The sequence below is a fragment of the Lutjanus erythropterus genome, chromosome 4 (assembly GCF_056507025.1).
Source record: "Lutjanus erythropterus isolate fLutEry1 chromosome 4, fLutEry1.hap2, whole genome shotgun sequence".
NCBI classification, from domain to species: domain Eukaryota; kingdom Metazoa; phylum Chordata; class Actinopteri; order Lutjaniformes; family Lutjanidae; genus Lutjanus; species Lutjanus erythropterus.
The window spans coordinates 3,085,362-3,106,175 of record NC_139320.1 but is presented as its reverse complement, the minus strand read 5'-3'; the positions used below and the strand labels follow the sequence as shown (position 1 = coordinate 3,106,175).

General features: G+C 39.1%; 1 protein-coding gene and 1 pseudogene across 3 annotated transcripts in view; one reads left to right on the top strand and one right to left on the bottom strand.

Annotated features, from left to right (window-relative positions):
• Positions 1–10,487, bottom strand: part of myo18ab (myosin XVIIIA b) — a 206,342-nt gene extending 195,855 nt beyond the window's left edge. For all 3 annotated transcript variants that reach the window (XM_084716789.1, XM_084716790.1, XM_084716795.1), the window contains exons 1-2: positions 10,373–10,487; positions 4,803–5,935 (exon numbers count right to left, since the gene is read on the bottom strand). In XM_084716789.1, the coding sequence (XP_084572915.1) occupies positions 4,803–5,822 (1,020 nt within the window). In that variant the 5' untranslated portion in view covers positions 5,823–5,935; positions 10,373–10,487. The remainder of the gene's footprint in view (positions 1–4,802; positions 5,936–10,372) is intronic.
• Positions 10,488–17,999: 7,512 nt separating this feature from the next.
• Positions 18,000–19,425, top strand: LOC146327368 (phospholipid scramblase 1 pseudogene; annotated as a pseudogene).
• The last annotated feature ends 1,389 nt before the right edge of the window (positions 19,426–20,814 follow it).

The following is a 20,814-nucleotide window of genomic DNA, read 5'->3' as shown; positions in this document are numbered from 1 at the left end:
ATGGACAACATAGAGTCATTCCCTGCTTCCCACAGCAGATGAATTATACTGTGGTGAGGGAGGGGGGGGGTGGGGGTTGGGGCAGAGTCCCTTTCAGTCTGACTGTGTCACAAGGACCCTTGAACCAAAGCCAATGGAGGCAAACAAACAAAGGCCTCTGATGCTGCCAGCAGGCCCTGCTGAGGACACTCAGCTACTGTTAATGCAGCCCATCTGCACACGTTTCAACACCTTAATATATAACTGTCACACTAGGTTTCTCTACATTTAAACAATCAGAAAATTACTGACACAATATCAGTTTTCCAGAGAACACAGGAACAAACTACTTGCTTAGTCCAACCAACAGTCTAAAACCCAAAGAGAGTCTAACACCAGGGCTGCAACTAATGATTATTTTCATCATTGATTTATCAGTCGATTTTTCTCTTGAATAACTGAATAGTTGTTTGGTCTATAAAATGTCATAAAATGGTGAAAAATGTTGATCAGTGTTTTTGAAAGTCCAAGATGACGTCCTCAAATGTCTCGTTTTGTCCTCAACCCAAAGATATTCAGAGAGGAGTAAAGAAACCAGAAAATATTCACATCTAAGAAGCTGAAATCAGAAAATTTTGACTTTTTAATAGAAATACAAATACTCAAACAGATTGATTGTCAAGAGGTGGCGATTAATCACTCATGAAGCAATTAATCCTTTAAAACAAGAAAGCTGCAAATCCTGACTTTCGTTTTCATTAAACAACTAATTATTTTAGCACTTCTCTATATGGTTTATAAAAAAATAGTGCATGTTTTCTAACAACCTGCCTGTACTTTGTTTTACCATGTACAGATGTTTCGCCACCTGCTCAACTCAAACCAGCCGGTCTATTTTCAGTTTATGTATTTGTCTTTCGGTTAGAAATAAAGTCATGTAAAGCCATTAAAATAATTAACAATTAAATCTAATGAAATATTAAGACATTTTCTGTGTACATACGACAGCATTATATGATAACAGCTAAAAACTGTAGCAACAACCTTGGTTGAGGCAGATGATTTAACATACAACTCTGCTGAGTTAGTATACATGAACCCGTTTCATCCACGGGTTGTTTTCAATCACTATACTTAGCCATTTTAATTAAATCACTGTTAAGCCTTCCTGCAGATTTTCACATTAAAAACTTTCCAAGAAAGAGAGAAGTTATGTCCATTAAGCCACTTAAAAACCATTAATGTGAAAAATCTCCAAAGGAAATGTTGAGTTTTGTGAGCAGTAGCTCAACGGTGTGTTCACACAGAAAGAAAAGCAAATGTTTCGTGCAGTGAAATTACATACAAAGCTGATGCAAACAGAGGGCCACACGAACAACGCAAGGTGAAAATGCAGTATTTGTGTCATTCACATGTTGACACAAGTTGAAAATACTCAACATGAGTGAAGAAATTGTGCTTACAGAGTGTTGAGTGGAAAGGACTGGATGGAGCACAGAGCTGCAGCACAGCAGGAGCTCTGGAGGAGAGAGCTGGGAGTAAAGCCGAAGCTTCTGAAGGAATTAATACCAGAGTCATACCCTGATATGTAATAAAATTAGTGGAAATTATCAGTTTTGTGTCACAGTTTCCATGTTCACTGAAAAAAACATTAAAATTGTGATGATGTGATATTTATTGAGGTCAGTACCAAACAAACACATTTTCTTTCATTTAAAGAACAAGGCCAGAGCATCTCTGCAGCACTACAGTGCCTCCTTATAATGTTGTTTTCTCACAAGTTTTCCTTTTTCAAAAAACTGGGATTTAGTTCTGGTTCTGTGATTTGGACATTGCACTTGGCTATATTGCATTATTGTGATTGCATTTCACTGTGCAGCCCTATTTCATTCTCACTTCTTAACCTGTCTGCAGATGTGCCAACCCCCACTCTCTGTGATGTACTGTAAGTACTTTCTCTTTTTTGTCCTCATTTCGACTGCTGACTGGTGGGGACATGGACTTGACTTCATGAACATTGATAGAAAACAGGGGAAAAAGAGGAGAGACTGGAAGAAAATAAGAGAATGAGTCTCTGGTAAGTGCTAAGTGAACAGCTTACAGGCTTATGTATTCTAGCTGTTTGGAGTGAAAGGACACAAATGATCCTGCAGCCAACTCATGTAAATAAGCACCAGTAAGTTCCCATCGACAAACTCATGCAAGTAACACAAGGTGAACATTAGCTTTGCTTTCTGTGTGTACATGACATGACAGCGATCAAAAAACACAAAGTAGACATGACTGGAAATAATCAGTGAACAAAAACAGTAGTGGTGTGTATGCCATGCCTGTGTTGTTGTTCTGATAGAATTAGTGCTGTGGAAATGTACATTATGAGGAATTTATCAGGAGGAAGTGTCGGGGCTGCTGCTTCTCTCTGCTGCTGAGGTAGTCTTCTGTATAGGCTGTAACTCCCAAATATGTCATGTAGCCACACCCTGATCAGTGAGGTCACAGCAGCGGATGGTAAATGAGAGTGACAAGAATGAAGGTGTGGTCAGACGTGTGACATTTTACACAGGGCACAATAAGACTTTAAAGGCCAGTGGGAAGGAGTGACTGAGTCAGTAGTGGACACAGGAATGTGAGTGCATTTGTCTGTCAGATGATGGTAAATGGACTGCATTTATGGCAGAGGCTGCCATGCAAGGTGCCTCTGCTCTTCAGAATCTAACCATTCACACACACACACACACACACACACACCAAAGGCCGATTTGGGGTTCAGTATACTTCCAAGGATACTTCAACATGCAAACTCGGGGGAGTCAAAAGGTTCATTTTAATGAAAATGTAGAATTAACAGGACAAATACTCTCTCAATCTGGAATGAAGATCCCAATGGATTAAACTAATTTGTCTAATTATAAACCATTTATAAATTGATCCATCCATCATCAGTAATCCTCCTTGCCTCTCCTAACTCACACTGGGTGAGAGGCAGGGCACACACCACCACAGGTCAACAGCCTATCATCAGCAGATCACCTAACCTGCATGTCTGTCAACTGTGGAAGGAAACCCACACAGACACGAGGAGAACATGCAAACTCTACACAGACATCAAAGCCAAGAACCTGGACCTTCTTGCCTTATATAACTGGATTTTGACAGTTGAACAGTCAGAGAACACTGCTGTAGGTGTTTGAGTAAAGAAATCAACATCATTTTGACAAGTGACGGGAACATGTTCCCTGATCCCAAAATGCCTCACTTGCTATATTCATTTAGTCTCACAACATCAGTTTAAATGTCCATCGACACTGACTGAATAAAGTTCTGAAGGAAATACGCTCGAGTAGAATTGATATAATAACTACAGACCCACTGATCAGTGGGTCAGTCAATCAATATACACCGCCAATATTTGCCACAGTTATATTGGTCTGTATCTGTATCAGCATATGTTGTCCAAAATGATTTTTTTTTTGTAACATATTTTGCTCTTTGTATTTTTCATTTAATGGCTTATAATTATTAAAAAATGTTGGTGAAAGTTCACCATTTCAGTGTCCTGATATCATTTTGGATAATAAAGTGTGAAATATCCTGCCTCCTCTGCATATCTTCTTTGCAATTGTTGAGGGATCATTGCAAAAAACATGCATTCATGCAAATATTCGATATTCTGTAAATTCTAACATATATATATTATAAAGAATTGCAGCTGATATATCGATATCAGAATTAATCAGCACCAAAAATCCAATAGCAGTTGGGCCCTAATAATCACAAACAATTCATAGCTATCTATAAATCAAACCCAGGGTTTGGTTAACTAGTATACCCAAGAGAAAGAGTAGAGGAATAGGATTTATCTAAAGGGAGAGAAACACACACACACACACACACACACATACACACACACATACACACAGTAAAATGTCAATAGTTTACAGTACAGATTAGCACTCTGTACCTGTTGTATAATGTTTAACAGAGACAGGGCTTTTTAGAGAAGATATGTGTGGGTGATTCAAAGCAGTTCAGTCTTGATGACTGACAAAGCACTCACAACAATAGAGTATCAGACTGCTAAAATGGGCACTAAAATTCTCCTCTTCAAATTCAACTTGCGGGCAACAAGCACCATCTCCCACATCACCATCAGATGTAAAATGACTGTAACAAGAAATACACAAAGGTCTCTGTGTTTAAAGCTGAATCAAATACTCCTGAGAACCTGGGAAATTAACTTGCACTAAACCTACCAGTCAAGAACTGTTTCTGTCACCGGACACTCGCAAAATTGTGGGAAAACATGGACGGGTTATAGTTTGGCAAAGTCCAAATGAAATCACATTTAGTCATGTTTTGGAGTCAGAAACAATACACACATTATCTCAGCAAAACAAGCAAAGTTTGAACAATTTCTTTGGTAAGCCAAGGCAAGACTGAAAACTTATAAAACCATGCTATTCTTTCAGTTCATTAAGTCTTGAGGCTTTCTTTTCAAACAAATAAAAAGCACAAACAGTGAGCAGGACACCTTGACTTTCCTGGCATCCGGCAAGCATTACCTCCCACATCATAATTACACACATCTATATGATGTCTTGGAAACAGTTTGTCAGTAAAGTAGAACCCAAATGTTGTATCACTGAGAATGTGGGACACTGCTGTTTCTGTTGCAGTGAATCTGTACATCAAAACCAGTTTCTGACACTGGGCACAAACTGCAAAGAAACACTCAAAGTTTGAAAGACAGTCAACAGAGCATCAAAGAGCATGTAACAGTGACCTTCATGTGTTTGGACACAGACAGTGGACAGGATACTTACATGTCTAGCATCCCTGCGCTGGCCCTCAGTGTTCCTCAGCCAGCAGCGGCTCAGCTCGCTCAGCTCCAGGATGGGCTGCACCTTCAGCCTCACCGTGTCTCCCGACTGACGGATCATCTCCACAATCTCATCCCGGCTCTTGTTCTCCACGTTCCGTCCATTTATCTCCACCAGCCTGTCACCCGGCACCAGCCCCAGTGCCAGGTCTTTGGTGCCAGCGCCAGGCTCGGCGAAGTGGACCACGCGCCTGTACACTCCTCCATCAGGGCTGCGGTCCAGCATAGTGGTGCGACGCAAAGAAAATCCAAAGTCACCAGTATTGCGGCGTTGGAGCTCCAGCTCCCGTGTTTCTGGTGCACTCGGTGCGACCACAGCTGGCAGCTGCAGCTGTGCAGGGAAGGTCTTGTCGACCACTTCAGGGATGCAGACCTTTTTGGCAGCAGGTGCTCCAGGCTGCTGCTTGAGGCTGTGCTTGCGGAGCATACTGAAAACTTTGCTCTCCACCTGCGGGGACGGGGCGGCAGAGTTTTGGCCCGATGGGGTGGAGCCCTCTGAGGGGCTCTCCTCTTTGCTCCTCTGGGAAAAGGAGAAGCGCTTCATCATCTGACCCACCTGCGATGAGTTCTGCTTGGCAAGTGAACCAAAGTGAGCCACGCGATCACGTACTGAGCTGCGGTGTCCATCCTGGCCTCCACCGCCCTCACCCTTCAGGTCATCAGTGGAGCTGGCAGCACTCAGCTGATCATCCAACACCATGCTGCTTCGGTTGCTCAGGCCATCGGATTCGATGTCAGTGAGGGTGAGCTCGTTGCTGCTGGCCACTTTGATGGGAATGGGGTTGGAGATCTCCAGTTTGTTCTTGGACTCACGCTTGGCCTCCCTCTTGAGATTGAAGAAGCCGCGCCGCATGCTCATCTCCTCCAGGCTGCGCAGCTCTGCTGCAGACATCCTCTCCTTTTTATCCTTCTTCTCCTTCCTACTCCCTTCCCTCTCCTTATCCTTTTTCATCAAATTAAACATGGTGACTAACTAGACACTGCGTTTCCGTCCAATGTGGTGCTATTTTCCCTACAGAGCTGCAGGTCCGGTTCTCTAGTCAGGTGCTTTCGTTGTGACCAACAGGGATGAACCCCCTGGGAAAGGGAAAGGGAGAGAGAACTGTGTCAGACTCAATAAATATTCATGAAAAATTCTGAAGTTGGACAACTTTGACAAAAATCAAATATATAATAATTCAGTCTACACTCAAATGCCCTCATATTATTGAGTTGGCAATATTCTTCAGTCCAAATAGCAAGTTGTATACATAAACTGTATATTGAACAGGTTGTAATCCTGTTTAATATACCATCTATGGTTGAAGTAAGTTGTTTCCCCCAACACCTCCTCCGCAGACTCAGCAGAGACAGGCAGGCTTTACAGGAGTGCAGGATGCCCGCAACCTCTTAAATTGACAATAAGAAGCAAGGCCGACTCCTCCACTATAAATTGATCAGCTGTTTATAACTGTCAGTTGTCTGTCAATGTAAAGTTGAGCCCATTATCCTGAAAACAGAAGCCCACTGCTCTGAAATAACACGGTCTGGATGATGAGTTAAGTGGCTGCATGTCTCACTGCCTGACAAACTCCAACATTTGGCTCAATTTAACACTTACAAACATCTGCGTCTTCGACAAGATTATTTATGATTTCTTACGAGTCATGAAGAGACACTTACTAATTCTGAGAAAATTCTCTATTAATTAATGTGAAATGGACACACAAAACAGTTATTCTGGTCTGAAACTGAAATTTCCAAGTGGGACACCACATCTGAAGCATTTATGTCATGTGAAGTGAAAGAAGTGTCAAACATTAAATAACTTACTTCCAACTAGATTCTGACTGCTGCATATTTTGTACACTTCATTTAATTTATTAATAAAAAAACAACGACTTGTGACTGAGATCAAGCAAAAACATAATTCATACAATCATGCAGTCCTCCAACAAGCATCCAAAAGTTTGTCTGAGTCTCATGGTTTGTTGTAACTGTCCACATGTGTAGACAGTCTTGTAAAATCTAGACCTACATCACTGAAGACCTCCAACACTCCTCCATTACAGAGGCCCGTCGGAGGAGCTTGGCAGGACCAAAACACATTCCTGGCTTGACTTTTAACTGGGTCTCTCCAAACCCTCAAAAATCAGCGACTCTTCCTGCCACAAGCAGACAGGCCGATACACATCCTGACCTCCAGCCTGCTTTTCATTAGCTGCTGAGTGACACTGTCTCCACGGGGCAGCACAGGCTGGAATCCCAAACAAACAACCGCCTCCTACTTTAATTATGGCATGGATCGCTCCTATTAGGAATCCTCTGTACTCCCAGCTAGAAGTGTCATTCAGCTGGTAGGAAAGTCTCGTTTGTGTCTGGCGAGAGCCTGAGCTGTCTGGGATAGATGAATGGTCTCATAGTGAAAGGTGTTACAATGTAGCACTGCAAACACAACATACAGATAATAACATAGTTTAAGCACTCAATACAGTGTAACTTGAGTGCAACTCTATTTCCAGAAAAGGCTGAGAGTGCAGCAAGATGTTGAAAATCTTCTATCAGTGTGTTGAGGCAGTTCCCTGTACTTTACTGTACTGGAGCCAGCGACACCAACAGACTCAATAAACTGATTAAAAAGCTGTGGTGGAGAGGAGGACACTAAACAAACAGTTATACATCATTGGATAACCCTAACCACGCTCTCCACCACGTACTGGACACACAGCAGAACTCTTCTCTAACAGACTAGTTCAGCTTCACTGTCGACAGGACCAATACAGGAAATCTTTCCTGTCCAGTGCAGTAACTCTGTACAACACCTCACCTCAGTCCAACAGAAAACTCAACTCTGTTTTGTTTTCATCTTTAGAAACAGTTTGGAAAAGGGCACACACTTTAAAAAAAAAACACTTGGTGATTGGATGAACTATCTGTCTATCACATCTTATACAGGCTAACATCAGGTCCAACTCTTGCTGAAGCCAGTTGGGAGATGAGCAAAAATACCTTTTCCTAAGACGCTGACTGGCTGCACTACTTTTGGTATGGAAACAAACCGAAAACTTGAAGCCTGGAGAGAAGGATTCTCATGTCATCTCGCAAATCCAGCAGCCTTGCAAGGTAACCCTGATAGTCAAATTAGACCTATGCATTTTAAAATGAAAATGCAGTACAGTTGATGTAGCTTAACCACTAGTTGGCATCTTAGTGTTTCCAGTTAGTCCGGTCTGTTAGTTGTGTGTGTGTGTGGGGGGGGGGGGGGGGGGGGGGGGACACCTCAAATTTGTTAGCTGCACACTGCCATTAGGCCAAGGACATTGTTGAAACATGGACCTTTTTTCACAGTACACTGCTGCTAACCGTGCTGTAGCTGCCATTAGCAAATTAGCTCAGTTAGCAGTCTTATAGCTTCTGAGATCAAAGGAGGCCAGTCGACAAGAAATACAGAACCTATGGTGATTTGACAGCAGCTTTGAACAAACTCTGACAATGAAGACATGGCGGGTTCAGGTGGGGACAAGTGGTGTGAAGCGGTCAAGGAACAAGTTTGTAATTTGGCGACTTAACCATAAGTCAGTTTTTGTGAAGTTTTAAGTTATTTATTCCAATATATTAATTATATGTACTCTCCTGTAGACTGCCCTGTGAGAAAAAGTAAATAAACATATTGATTAAAAATATATTTATGTATGTTTTAAACAACTAGACTTGTGTGAAGTTGCCGGTCATACCAACACATTCAGAGATATTACCCTTCTTCCCATTAGTATTTAACAAACTTGCTTCATGACCCAAAAATATATATTTAAAAAAAATCAATATCATAAATGCATGCTGACTAGTAGACTAGTGGCTTGAACTGATAACTACTGATCAAGCATGAAAATCTTAAGTCAGACACAGCCCAACAAAACCTTCAACTTTGCACATGTCTATATAATAAATAAAATTTCTATAAGTATATATGTAGAGAATTATGGTAAATTCTTTATGTTGTGCATTACATAGGTATTCCAGATATATATGTATTATCTAGAGGGGATGGTAAGGCTTCCTTTATTTATGTTGATCTAATTTATTTTTGTTACATGGAGAATTAGTTTTCTTTCTATAGTTCTCTCTTCTTATGTTTACATATATTACTGTGTATTTACTGTTTCAGTGCAATACCTGGAAAACCACTGTAACTGCTGTAAGATATCTGAGGACGTCATCTTGAGCTTTGATCAAAATCTTCACCATTTTCTGACATTTTATGGACCAAACAACTAACTGATTAAAGGAGAAAATGGTTGATAGATGAATTGACTACATTCTCTGATTTCAGCTCCTGAATACAGCTTGTGAATACTTTCTGGGGTTTTTTGATCTGCGAACAAAACAAGACATTTGAGCTTTGATCAATATTTTCTCATTTCATGGCCCACACAACTAATCAATTAACTGAGAAAATGTTTAATCGAATAATCAATTCTGAAAATAATCGTCAGTTGCAGCCCTAGACACGCTATATTAGATTAAACAATTTAACCATATTGTATATTCAAGTAATTAAAAAACAACAGACAGTAATCAGTTACAGTACTTTAACACTCAGAAACCTGTATTGCGTTTCTGATTACATTTTTGAGGTAATTAGTAACTATCGGATTACATTTTTAAAGTAACCCGCCCAACCCTGCTAAGCTGTCAGTGATAAATGAATGGTCACAAACTGAAAGTCACAGTCACCGCAAACACAACACACAGATCATTACACAGTTAAAGTACTCATTATAAATTGATATTTGCGAAAATATTATCTCGAGAAGACAGAAGAGTCGTTTCCTCTGTGTATTTGAGTGATGAGGTGCTGTGTTGAACAGTGTGCAGCTCTCAGCAGCAGGGCCACAGTGAACGGACAGCTTCTATCAACAACAGCGTCACGTTCCGTCAATAATAAGCAGGACTGAGGAACATTAAAGGGTTTGTCCTCTGTGTGAAGCTCTCCTCTGTCTTTCTATCGGCCAGCTGAGGTTTTAAACGCACTAACACCTGGAACACTAAACACCACAAAGCCACATTAACATTAGCCTTGACTGCAGAGTGTGTGTGAAGTGTAGACAAAAAGCATGACAGGGCTAAAACCTGTGTAGCTTCTCGGCTACATGAGCTAGCTGAGCTACTGTTCGGTAGGTGGGAGGAACGCTCGGTTCCCTACAAACAAATATCTGCCTTTCTGTTCCACAGCTAGAGGGAAAGCTTCTAAAGCAGGAGCACACAGTCATTCATTATGTTTGTGTTGAACTTTGGGTGAGCAGTGGAGCTAGCTAACTAGCCTAATTGGCTCCAGTCAGCCTCAGCTCTCTGCCCTCATTTCTGCTGAACAACACTCAGATCCAGTGAAAATGATCCAGTGAGCCCGCTGCCTGCCTGCCTGCCTCTCTGTCCGTCTCACACTGTTGTCTCCTGACAAACGCTGTCCTCTCCCTCTCTCTCTCTCTCTCTCTCTCTCTGAGCACACAGTTTATTAGAAGAAGACGTGATACTCACTGTTCTTCAGGACAGCAGACGGTGCACAGCTGGTTAGTGGGTGCAGATCAGCTCAGCTCGGCTCGTAGGGAACAGCAGCCGCACACTGGCTGCAGCTAACGTTATCAAAGCTGGCTGCTCCCAGACAGCTCTGAACGGTCACTAGGTGCAGCTACAGACGGTCAAACAGCGCCCTCTGCTGGACACGCAGAGGAGCTACAGCCTGACTCCCTGCTGCACTGAGACGTCTGGTAATAGTCCAAGCGTTTTATTCATAAGTGGGGGACAACCTCAGACAAATCATGTGAAGGGAAAGTTCTGAAAACCATCTAAATATGATCCTACCAAATAAAATAAAAAAAACAAAACAAACGTTTATTACTCATAATAGACTCCTCTTAACTTAAAGTCCTAAGAGGTCCAAGTGGTGGTTCAAATGTGTTTCTTAACCCTGGTACCACTTTCTGCTTCCTAAAATAACAATTTAAATTGACATCACTATATTAGAACAGGCCTCTTGTATTCAAGGCAACATAAATTGGCACAAATCCATATAAATGTTAGCACAAAGTAACACATTTAAAACAAAATTATTTGATTATCACATAAAATATAACTTTTATATTACTTAGGATCAGATATTTGTAGCTGCAAAACTGGCATTACAGTAATCAGTTTTATTAACAGTCTATTTATTAATTTAATTAACTTTTAAGTAAAACTTGTTTCCATCACAAAGATATTGAAGCACTGTAAAAACAAACAAAAAAGAATAAAGAAAAAAAAAAAGTTCAAAATTTTAAGGCAACTTACTGCACTATATTTTTGAGTTTGACTCCTCAGTTTTGACAGAAACTCGCTCTGCCATGAGTTATGAATCTTATCTGTCATTATTTGGGTCCCTGAAAATTAAATGGTTTTAATAATAATAATAATTTTAATTCTGGGGGGCTTCTAAAAATCAGCCTTACTAGTTGGTAAAACCTTTTCAAAACTTAAGAGTGCGAGTTGGGCTCAAAACTAAAAAATATAGTGCAGTAAGTTGCCTTAAAATTGGGGAGGCTTTATATTCTATTTGTATGGCACCTGTCAGTTATATTGTGACTGACAGGACTGTTTATCCTTTAAACAACCGTTTTTAAACATAGAGATGTACTAAACTGTAAGATACTGTAATGTTAGTAATTAGAGTAGATATGAGATTTGGTAAATTAATGCTGTTCTGACATACATGTGCACTCACACACACACATGCATACTTCATGCCACTCCTGCATTAGCAGTGGTGGACAAAGTACTCAACCCCAGTACTTGAGTCAAAGTATAGATACTCCTGGTCAAATATTACTCAACTACAAGTATTGCTGTACTGACTGTTGCTCAGTCAAAAATGTTAAAGTCCCAGAGTACTTGTTTTTCAAAATACTTAAGTATTTTTAAAAGCATGTACTTTTGAATACTTAAGAATTCAGAAGTACAAAGTAAAGTATTTTTTCACAGTGCATTCACAGAAGCTTGTAACTCTCTGAAACCACCCAATGATGCACTGACTTCAGCATAGAAATACAATCAAAAACAAAAAGGACAGTTATTGTCTACATTAATTATGTGTTTTTTCACCCTGATAAAAACAATCCAACATTAAAAGCCTACCCAGAATTATTTCTCTTTTTCTAATTCTAATAACATCTTGAGATTTAATTCAGTCTTTCTCCTGCCGTCACCATTACTGAGTTTTGTTTGAATGAAAGAGGGAGAGCTTACTTGTTCTTGTTACAGAGCTCCTGTATGACTTATTTCTGCTTTTACATCAATCCCAGTTGAGAGCAGGTACTGTGATTGGTTTCCTTCTGTGAAGAACACAGTGTGTGGCCAATTGAATTTTAGAAAAGAGAAAACAGCAACAGCTAAGCTGTGCTTAGACTAAAAGTAACGAGTAACAACAACCTTCCTAGAAATGTAGTGGAGTCAAAAGTACAATATTTGTCTTTGAAATGTAGTGGAGTGAAAGTCAGAAAAAAAAAATACTCAATAACAAATAAAGTACAGATACTCAAAAACTGTACTAAAGCGCTAAAGTAAATGTACTTCGTTGCTGTCCACCACTGTGTATTAGTCAGTGTCCCACTTGGGCCACCCCAGTCAACAAAAGTCTGGTCTTTAATAATCAGTCATGATCTCTATCTCTGCGTCACAGACCTGTGTGGAGAGTCAACTGTTTTTGTTAAAACCAAATGAACTGCTGACTGCACATGTTGATAATAAGCCTTAACACTTAACACATGACAAAATTGCAAAGTCTTGAGAGACTGGGATCTGTTGACTGTTGACAGTGAAGGAGGATCCTCAGCTCTCACAGGACAGCAGGAGCAACCTGACTCCTCTCTACCTCTGCTAAAGAAAAAAAAAAACAACAACCTGTTGCTAAGGAGGGGCCACAGTGTCTTTACAACACATCTCACATATCACACATCTGTGGTTTGGCACACTGCTCAGGAGACAGCGTCTTATCAAAACACGTGTGGTGGGTAATATTCTTATCAAATATACTATATGTAGTTGTCTAACAAGCTGTGGTTATACTTGATAATGATGCTCCAATGTTATGACTGTTTTATATTCTTGTTATAATGTGTTCTAAGTATCAGTGAGTAATGGGAGTGGGTCACTTTGAACCTGCCAGTGCTTATGATCATGTCTTATAATCTGACCATTTTCTTGGCAGGAAACGACCAAACTTGAAAGAATAATGCAGTTCTATACTTAAAGTGTTCACTGAATGCTACATGCTATCAGTATGAGTTATTCATTAAGGTACGGTGTTAGCTGCACTGACTGTTGTTAGTTGTTAGTTCCTCTCCTCACCAAGTTAGCTGTTTCCAGTACAGTGTCCAATAGTTTATGATTCATCGTTAATTGATTAATTGCACCTCATTTGCCTTTTTTTTGTTTGGTGCAAGAATTTGTTGCAGCAAAGAAACTTAAACTTAAAATAAGATTTTAAAAAATTATGATAAAAAAGTTGGTATCTTATTAATTACTTATGATTAATTGATTAATTGTTTTTTATCATTTGAGGAAGATGGACAAAATTTGCAATTCTAGTATCACGCCGTATTGAATCATAACCCCTGTATTGTTTTGTGTATGGTATCACCTAGCTTCTTGCCAAAACACAGCTCTAGTTTCTTGACAGTCAGACTTTTTTTTGTGATGTTGCCATGATCACATATGTAAGAAATTAACGTTGGTGAAACAATGTGAAAATACTATCATTAGTGATTACAGTGATGACAAAATGACAAAAGTAAAACTGAAGATGTAACAAATTAAAAATAAATTCATGATATGTCAGTTCAGGCAGTTCAACGCCTCAGTGCTCCACTGGGCAACCTTTCTGTAAACAGACATGGTGTACTTTACACTCTTACAAATAAAGGTGCTAACTAGAACCATAAAGGGTTTTTCAGCTTGTTCCCATAGGAGAACATAGGAGAAAGGAGAAAGGTTCCACTTTGAACCCTCTCAGAGAGTACCTAGAACCCAACATAAATGGCTGTACCCAGAGCCACCTCAGAAAAGTTTCATCTAGAACCTAGGTTCTACAGAGAAGCCTTCCACTTTCTAAGAATGCTAACAAGAACCCATCTAGGGCGTTCTACTGAGAACCTTTTTATATCCCAATGGTTTTATCTAGAAGCCACCAAGGGTGTTAAATGAGAACCTTTTTTGTTCAAAGGGTTTTATCTAGAGCCTATCATGGGGGTTTTACTTAGAACCTTTTTATAGTCCAAAGGTCTAATCATTCTACCAGGAGCCTTTTTGTTCAAAGGTTTTATCTAGAACCACCCAAGAACCTTTTTGTATTCCAAGGGTTCTCTGTAGAGCCCACCACTGGGTTTCTACAGAGAATTTTTTTGTCCCAGGGGTTTTATGTAGAACACACTCAGGAGGTTCTCCCAAGAGCCTTTTTTATATTCCAAGGCTTTTAATGAGAACCTACCAAGGGGGTTCTACAGAGAACCTTTTTTGTTCCAGGGGTTTTATCTAGAACACACCCAGGGGTTTCTCCCAAGAACCTTTTTATATTCCAAGGGTTTATCTAAGGGGTTCTTCCAAAAACCTTTTTATATTCCAAGGGTTCTCTGTAGAACCAACCATGGGGGTTCAAAGATTTCAACAATCCATGAACTCTTTCTTCATAAAAGGGTTTTTAATCTACATCTGCAAAAGAGGGCTCTTCAGAAGCCCTTCAGAGAGAACCCTTTTGGAACCCTGATTTCTTTTACTCAAGTAAAATACAGACATATTTAAGTACAGTTTTCAAGTAAATGTACTTCATTGCTGTCCACCACTGCATATACAACATTATATATATATATAATATTTTGCTTAATTTAACAGTTATAAACATCTACACCTTCTACTTCTTCTAAATTTTTAATGATTGCTTACAACTTATAAACAGACACTCATTTGATTAAAAAAAATACTGCATTAATTTGAACTCTGATTAATGTGAAACAGACACATAAAACAGTTATTGTGGTCTAGGATGGAAATTTTGAGTATTTCCTTGATCTCTTATGACGAATGATGGTCATTGTATGATTTATTACAGTAAATATATTACAAATATCCTGTTTTATAAAAGCATATGTGCAGAGTTATTCTATGTCTACTCAAATACCACTAATATTTATATCATTACAATTCATTATTGGTTGAGATAGTATTTTTCAGTGATTAAGACATGTACTTTGAATGTAAGTGGTACGAGAGAGCATTAAAAAACAAAATAGTGCTTCTTTATATGAAAAAGAAAAAAGAGGTCCAGGCTCGGACCAGAATGTTATCAACTTTAAAAAGCTCCTGATGCTGCATATAGTAACCATGTTTGTATGCATCTTCCTGCATATATGTTTCAAATGAATATGGTCAAGTGTTGATGTTTGTATAGTGTATCTGTTTGCTCTTATTCTACACAAAAATCACAAACACTCCAAGATGCTTTATTTTAAAACAATTGAAATATTTTTATTGTCATTGCAGGTCATGTTACACACTAACACAAACACTCAGACAGACATGACTTTCTTGGCTCTCCAAAAAACCCTTTGTGGCCTGGGCCCGTATTGACAAACACTTCATTTAGTGATTATGGGCACTGAATGGACGGAGAAATTGATCAAATTGAGTCCTTAATTAAGACATGGTGTGATTACATATGCTGTCTTATGTCATGAATTTTAACAATAGTTTACAATGTTAGAAATTACAGGCCTAATTGTGCAGTGGCCTGCTCACATACTGACAGCTATTTACTTAAAATTATTTAGCATACTGGTAATTTTAGCTTTTTATTTATTTGACAGTGCCAGTGGACCAAATCTAATTCTGAGCCAGCACCTGAGGTGCTGACTGAGTGAAGTGTGAATAATTATAATAATAATAACAATAATAATAATAATAATAATAATAATAATAATAATAATAATAATAATAATAATAATAATAATAATGAATACGGCCTAAGCAGGTGTTGGGCTTGGAGGCAGTGGAATCTGAACCTGAGGTGCTGAGTGAAGTGTTTAACAACAATAATAATGATAATAATAACAATAATAATAGTAACAACAACACTACAATAATTGTCCTCCTGAAAGCATCTCTCGTCACATGCAGTGTCAGTAGGTGTCGGGCTGGGAGGTAGTGGGACCTCCCAAGGCATTACGCTGAAGGGCCCGGACATGAAAAAGGCCACTTCTTCATCCAGAGAAGGACAATCAAAGTCTTTCAAATCTGGGCATCTCTTGTCATGAGAGTCCAAAACAATATCAGCTGGTGTTGGGCTTGGAGGAAGAGGAACCTCCGATGGCATCACGCTGACAGGCAGGGACATAAAACCGTCCACTTCATCATCCAGAGAAGGAAACCTTATATTGTTCAAATCCAGGTATAATGAAATAGACTGCATTTCACTGGCTCTTTGTAGCTGTAGAAATTCTACAGAGCTGTTTAGGCGATGGGAGTTTACCTGAGGAAAAAAAAAGACATTTTTGTTAGTTAATTTGTCCATTATAAATGTTCTCAAGCACATAATTTAGTTATAAAAAAAACATCTTTTCAGCCTTTTCTAGGTATTGGTTATTCCAAAGATCCATATTGGAGTTGGTGTAACAGTATGTATAAGATTAAAGAAAATAATTTTAGAACACAATTTTGAGCTTAATTCATAACAGGTAGATCAAATATCTCAAACTGTAATGTTAAAACAAGATTTATTTAGACATAATATATAACTATGTGTAACATATAGCTATAATCTGCATTAGATATCAATTAAGCTGTTTTGAAAAAGTTCATATTTGTTAGGCAAGGATCAGTAAAACTTACCTGGATGACTTTTTTCAAACTCTTGTTGTGGAAGTAGGCAGGATCACAATGGAGAATGCACTGTGTATTCTAGAATACAGTGAATTCCAGAAACATCAAAGTTTCAATAGTGGCAAAAAAAAAAAAAAAAAAAAAGCCTGTATAGTTTATAGATTTACCACATTTAACACACATCAACAGTACAAAATATGGAAATTCTTCCACCAGTCTCAAACTAAACTGTTCAAAATGCACTTTGACCTTGACTGAGAGCTTAAGTTTTTAAGCTTCTCTTAAGTTTTTTGTCTGTGATCAACACAGTGTATGACCTATCACATTTATAAAAGAAAAGAAATTAATCTGCTGACTTCAAAACTGCTTCAACCAGAGTAACTAGTACTAGTACTAGTACAACAATAATACAAGTACAATATTTGCAAAGGCTAAGTCTTGGTATAAACAGCTCAAATTAAACATGACTTTGGTTTTACTATAAACTGTAATATGTAATGCCTACAAACAGATATGAAATATAGATATAATATACATGTACATGTACATGTATATATACATGTACAACACACATGGTAGAAGTACAAAGAACATGAAAAAAAGCAGCTTTGAGTCCAGTCACAGCCTATCCATAGTAACACACTTCAAGATGTGCTACACAAGTGGTTAACATATATTTATATATAAGCAAGACTCTAGTACTTTAACTCAAGTAAAATTTTGACTGAGCATTCTATACTATACTTTTACTGGGGTTGCAGTACCAGGTTTGAGTACTTCAAAAAACTTCAGCATAGAAATGCAATCAAAAACAAAAAGGACAGCTGTTGTCATTTATTATTACATTTTGTAACTGTATTAAAATCACATGAAATTAGATTGAAAATAACTGTAAGGAGTTCTCCAAGTCTGTTAAATAACTGAGATTTCTTTCTGAGGCAGTATATATTAAATAAAAGTATGTATAAAAACAATCAAATGTTAAAAGCTTACCTGGAATAATTAATATTTATAATAACATCTTGAGATTTAATTTTGTCTTTCTCCTGCTGTCACCATTACTGCTTTTGTTTGAATGAAAGAGGGAGAGCTTGCTTGTGCTTGTTAGTGCGCCTGAAGGTATTTCCACTTTTACATCAGTCCCATTTGAGAAGAGCTACTGTGATTGGTTTCTTTCTGTGAGGAACACAACATGTAACCAATTGCATTTTAGAAAAGAAAAAACACCAACAGCTGACTTCAATGATGTACTTAGTCAAAAAGTAACAACAACCTTCCTAGAAATGTAGTGAAGTCAAAAGTACAATATTTGTCTTTGAAATGTAGTGGAGTGAAAGTAATAAGTTTCCATAAAAACAAATACTCAAGTAAAGTACAGATACTCAAAAAAATGTACTTAAGTACAGTACTCAAGTAAATGTACTTCGTTACTGTCCACCACTGATGATGTGTTGTATGTTTGGAACCCTCCACAGACAGACCTTCATCATGACGTATCAGGGAGCTCCAGGACCTCTGCCTCAGGCTCCAGTGTACTTTGTTGGGATGCAGCCTGGTCACAATGCAGTGTATCCAGCTCCTCCTCCTGATGCCCCTCCACCCTACCCACAGCCTCCTGCTCCTGTACCGATGCCCACACCTGGCCGACCTGCAGGCTGCCCACCTGGTCTGGAGTACCTGACCCAGATCAACCAGCTGCTGGTCCACCAGAGGGTCAACATGGCTGAGGTGATCACAGGCTGGGAGATGAACAACGTTTACACAGTGAAGAACACCGTGGGGCAGCAGGTGTTTTTGGCTGCAGAGGAGAACGACATCTTCACCATGCAGGTGTGTGGCGCTGCTCGGCCTTTCACCATGCACCTTTATGATTACGTGGGACAGGAGGTGTTGACCCTGATTCGGCCCCTGAGGTGTTCAGGGTGTTGCTTCCCCTGCTGCCTCCAGGAGCTGGAGGTGCACAGTCCCCCTGGGAACTGCATCGGCTACGTGGAGCAGAACTGGCATCCCGTTCTGCCCAAGTTCACCATCCTGGATGAGCTGAGGAAGCCCCAGCTGAAGATCAAGGGGCCGTGCTGCGACTGCAGGTGCATGTCCGACGTTGTCTTTGAGGTGATGTCTCTGGATGAGTCAGCTGTGGTGGGACAGATCAGTAAGCAGTGGGGAGGGTTCCTGCAGGAGGCCTTCACAGACGCTGATAACTTTGGCATCTCGTTTCCAATGGACCTGGATGTGAAGATAAAGGCTGTGATGCTGGGAGCCTGCTTCCTCATTGATTTCATGTTTTTTGAACATAAATCACAGAATAGCTGATAAACAATTCATGACATAAGATAAAAAATATATACTCCAGGCATTTTATCCAAAAGTGTAGGTCAACTTCACACAAATTGCAACAAATTCATCAGATTTTGTGTCCTCAGAATGTTCTGAACATGAGAGAAAAACATCTGAAGGTATCTTATGAGGAAAAATCAAAATGATCTAAAAGGCCTTTTTCATGCTGGCATTTTATGAAAGAAAGAGGTGAACCTCACACAAATTACAAAAGAAAATCTGACAGATGTTTATTACTTCTCTCCAGATTCTCCGGCTTCCTCCCACAATCCAAAGACATGCATGCTAGGTTAATTGGTGACTCTAAATTGGCCGTAGGTGTGAATGTGAGTGTGAGTGGTTGTCTGTCTATGTGTCAGCCCTGCGATGAACTGGCGACTTGTCCAGGGTGAGCCCCACCTCTCACCCAATGTCAGCTGGGATAGGCTCCGACCCTTACGGAATAAGGGGTTACAGAAAATGAATGAATGAATGAATGAATGTTTATCACTCATAAAAGTCTCCTCTGCAACAGCCATTCCCAAACTCAAGAACACCACGTCCCAGTTTGAAATCTGAAAATCCTCTCCAGCCCACCCAAAATTTTAATCACAACTCTCATCAACACACGAGACTAATCGTACCAATGATGAGATACAAAATACACTCTGGCGTTAATGTTACAGGTCACCAATTACAGTGTAACACTGGTTAAACTGGGTTAGAATGAAATAAATGAAGAATGACACGTATTTGAAATCTGATGACTTTGTTTTATTAGTTCTGATTACTTTTTTTAAAATAATGGATCATAGATATTTTATGATTATTTCAGACTTATAAAACTGAAACTTAAAATTAATTTATTTATGTATTTTTCATGACCTCTCATGACCTATCAGCAGGGCTGTCACGGCCCACCAGTGGGCCGCAGCCCACACTTTGTGAATCACTGCTCTATAATATATTGAAGGAAGAGATGTAGGTGGTGATTCAAAGGTGTTTCTCAAACTCTACAACTCCTCTTTTTTGTTTCTGAAAATAATAACTTAATCAACATTACTATATTATCATCATTATTATTATTATTTCAAAATGTTCATGACTATGAACGATGCAGATAAACTTAAACTTAACTTTTAAGTAACATTTGTTTTCATTATAGAGATATTGCAAGAAAACGAAGTGATTGGGTCATTTGAACCCTTTTAGGCGCTTGAGAGTTTATAATTTCCTCATGCACGTTCACTGTACTGCCTCCAACTCCAATGTCTCATGTGACATCTGCTTGATTGTGGACAGCACTGTACCTTTTGTGTGGACATTAGACAAGGAGACATTTACAAATCAATTGTTTTTTTTAACATGGCAGCAATAGTACTTTACTTCAATACTTTCCCTGACTCAGATTTCTCCAGACTTTTGATGTTATAAACGATATATTTATGAAACTAGAACAGTAGAAAGAGTTCTGCAGTCTGTGTGGGATCATATAATGACGCTACTAACAGGCTTTTAAATGCACTTGTGCTGATTTAGTACATCATAACCTGGAGTTTGCACTGCTGCAGACTGCACCAGTAAACAAAAGAATAAGCTTGCCCATCCAAGTCTTTTTTGACCCTAATTCTTAAACCACCACCACAACAATGCTTGGACACTAAATATTCTTTTTCTTTATACTGTGAACTTTTGCACATTCCTGCACAAATTGTACAACTGCTTTATTTAAATAACAATCATATTGTACATTTTCTTCT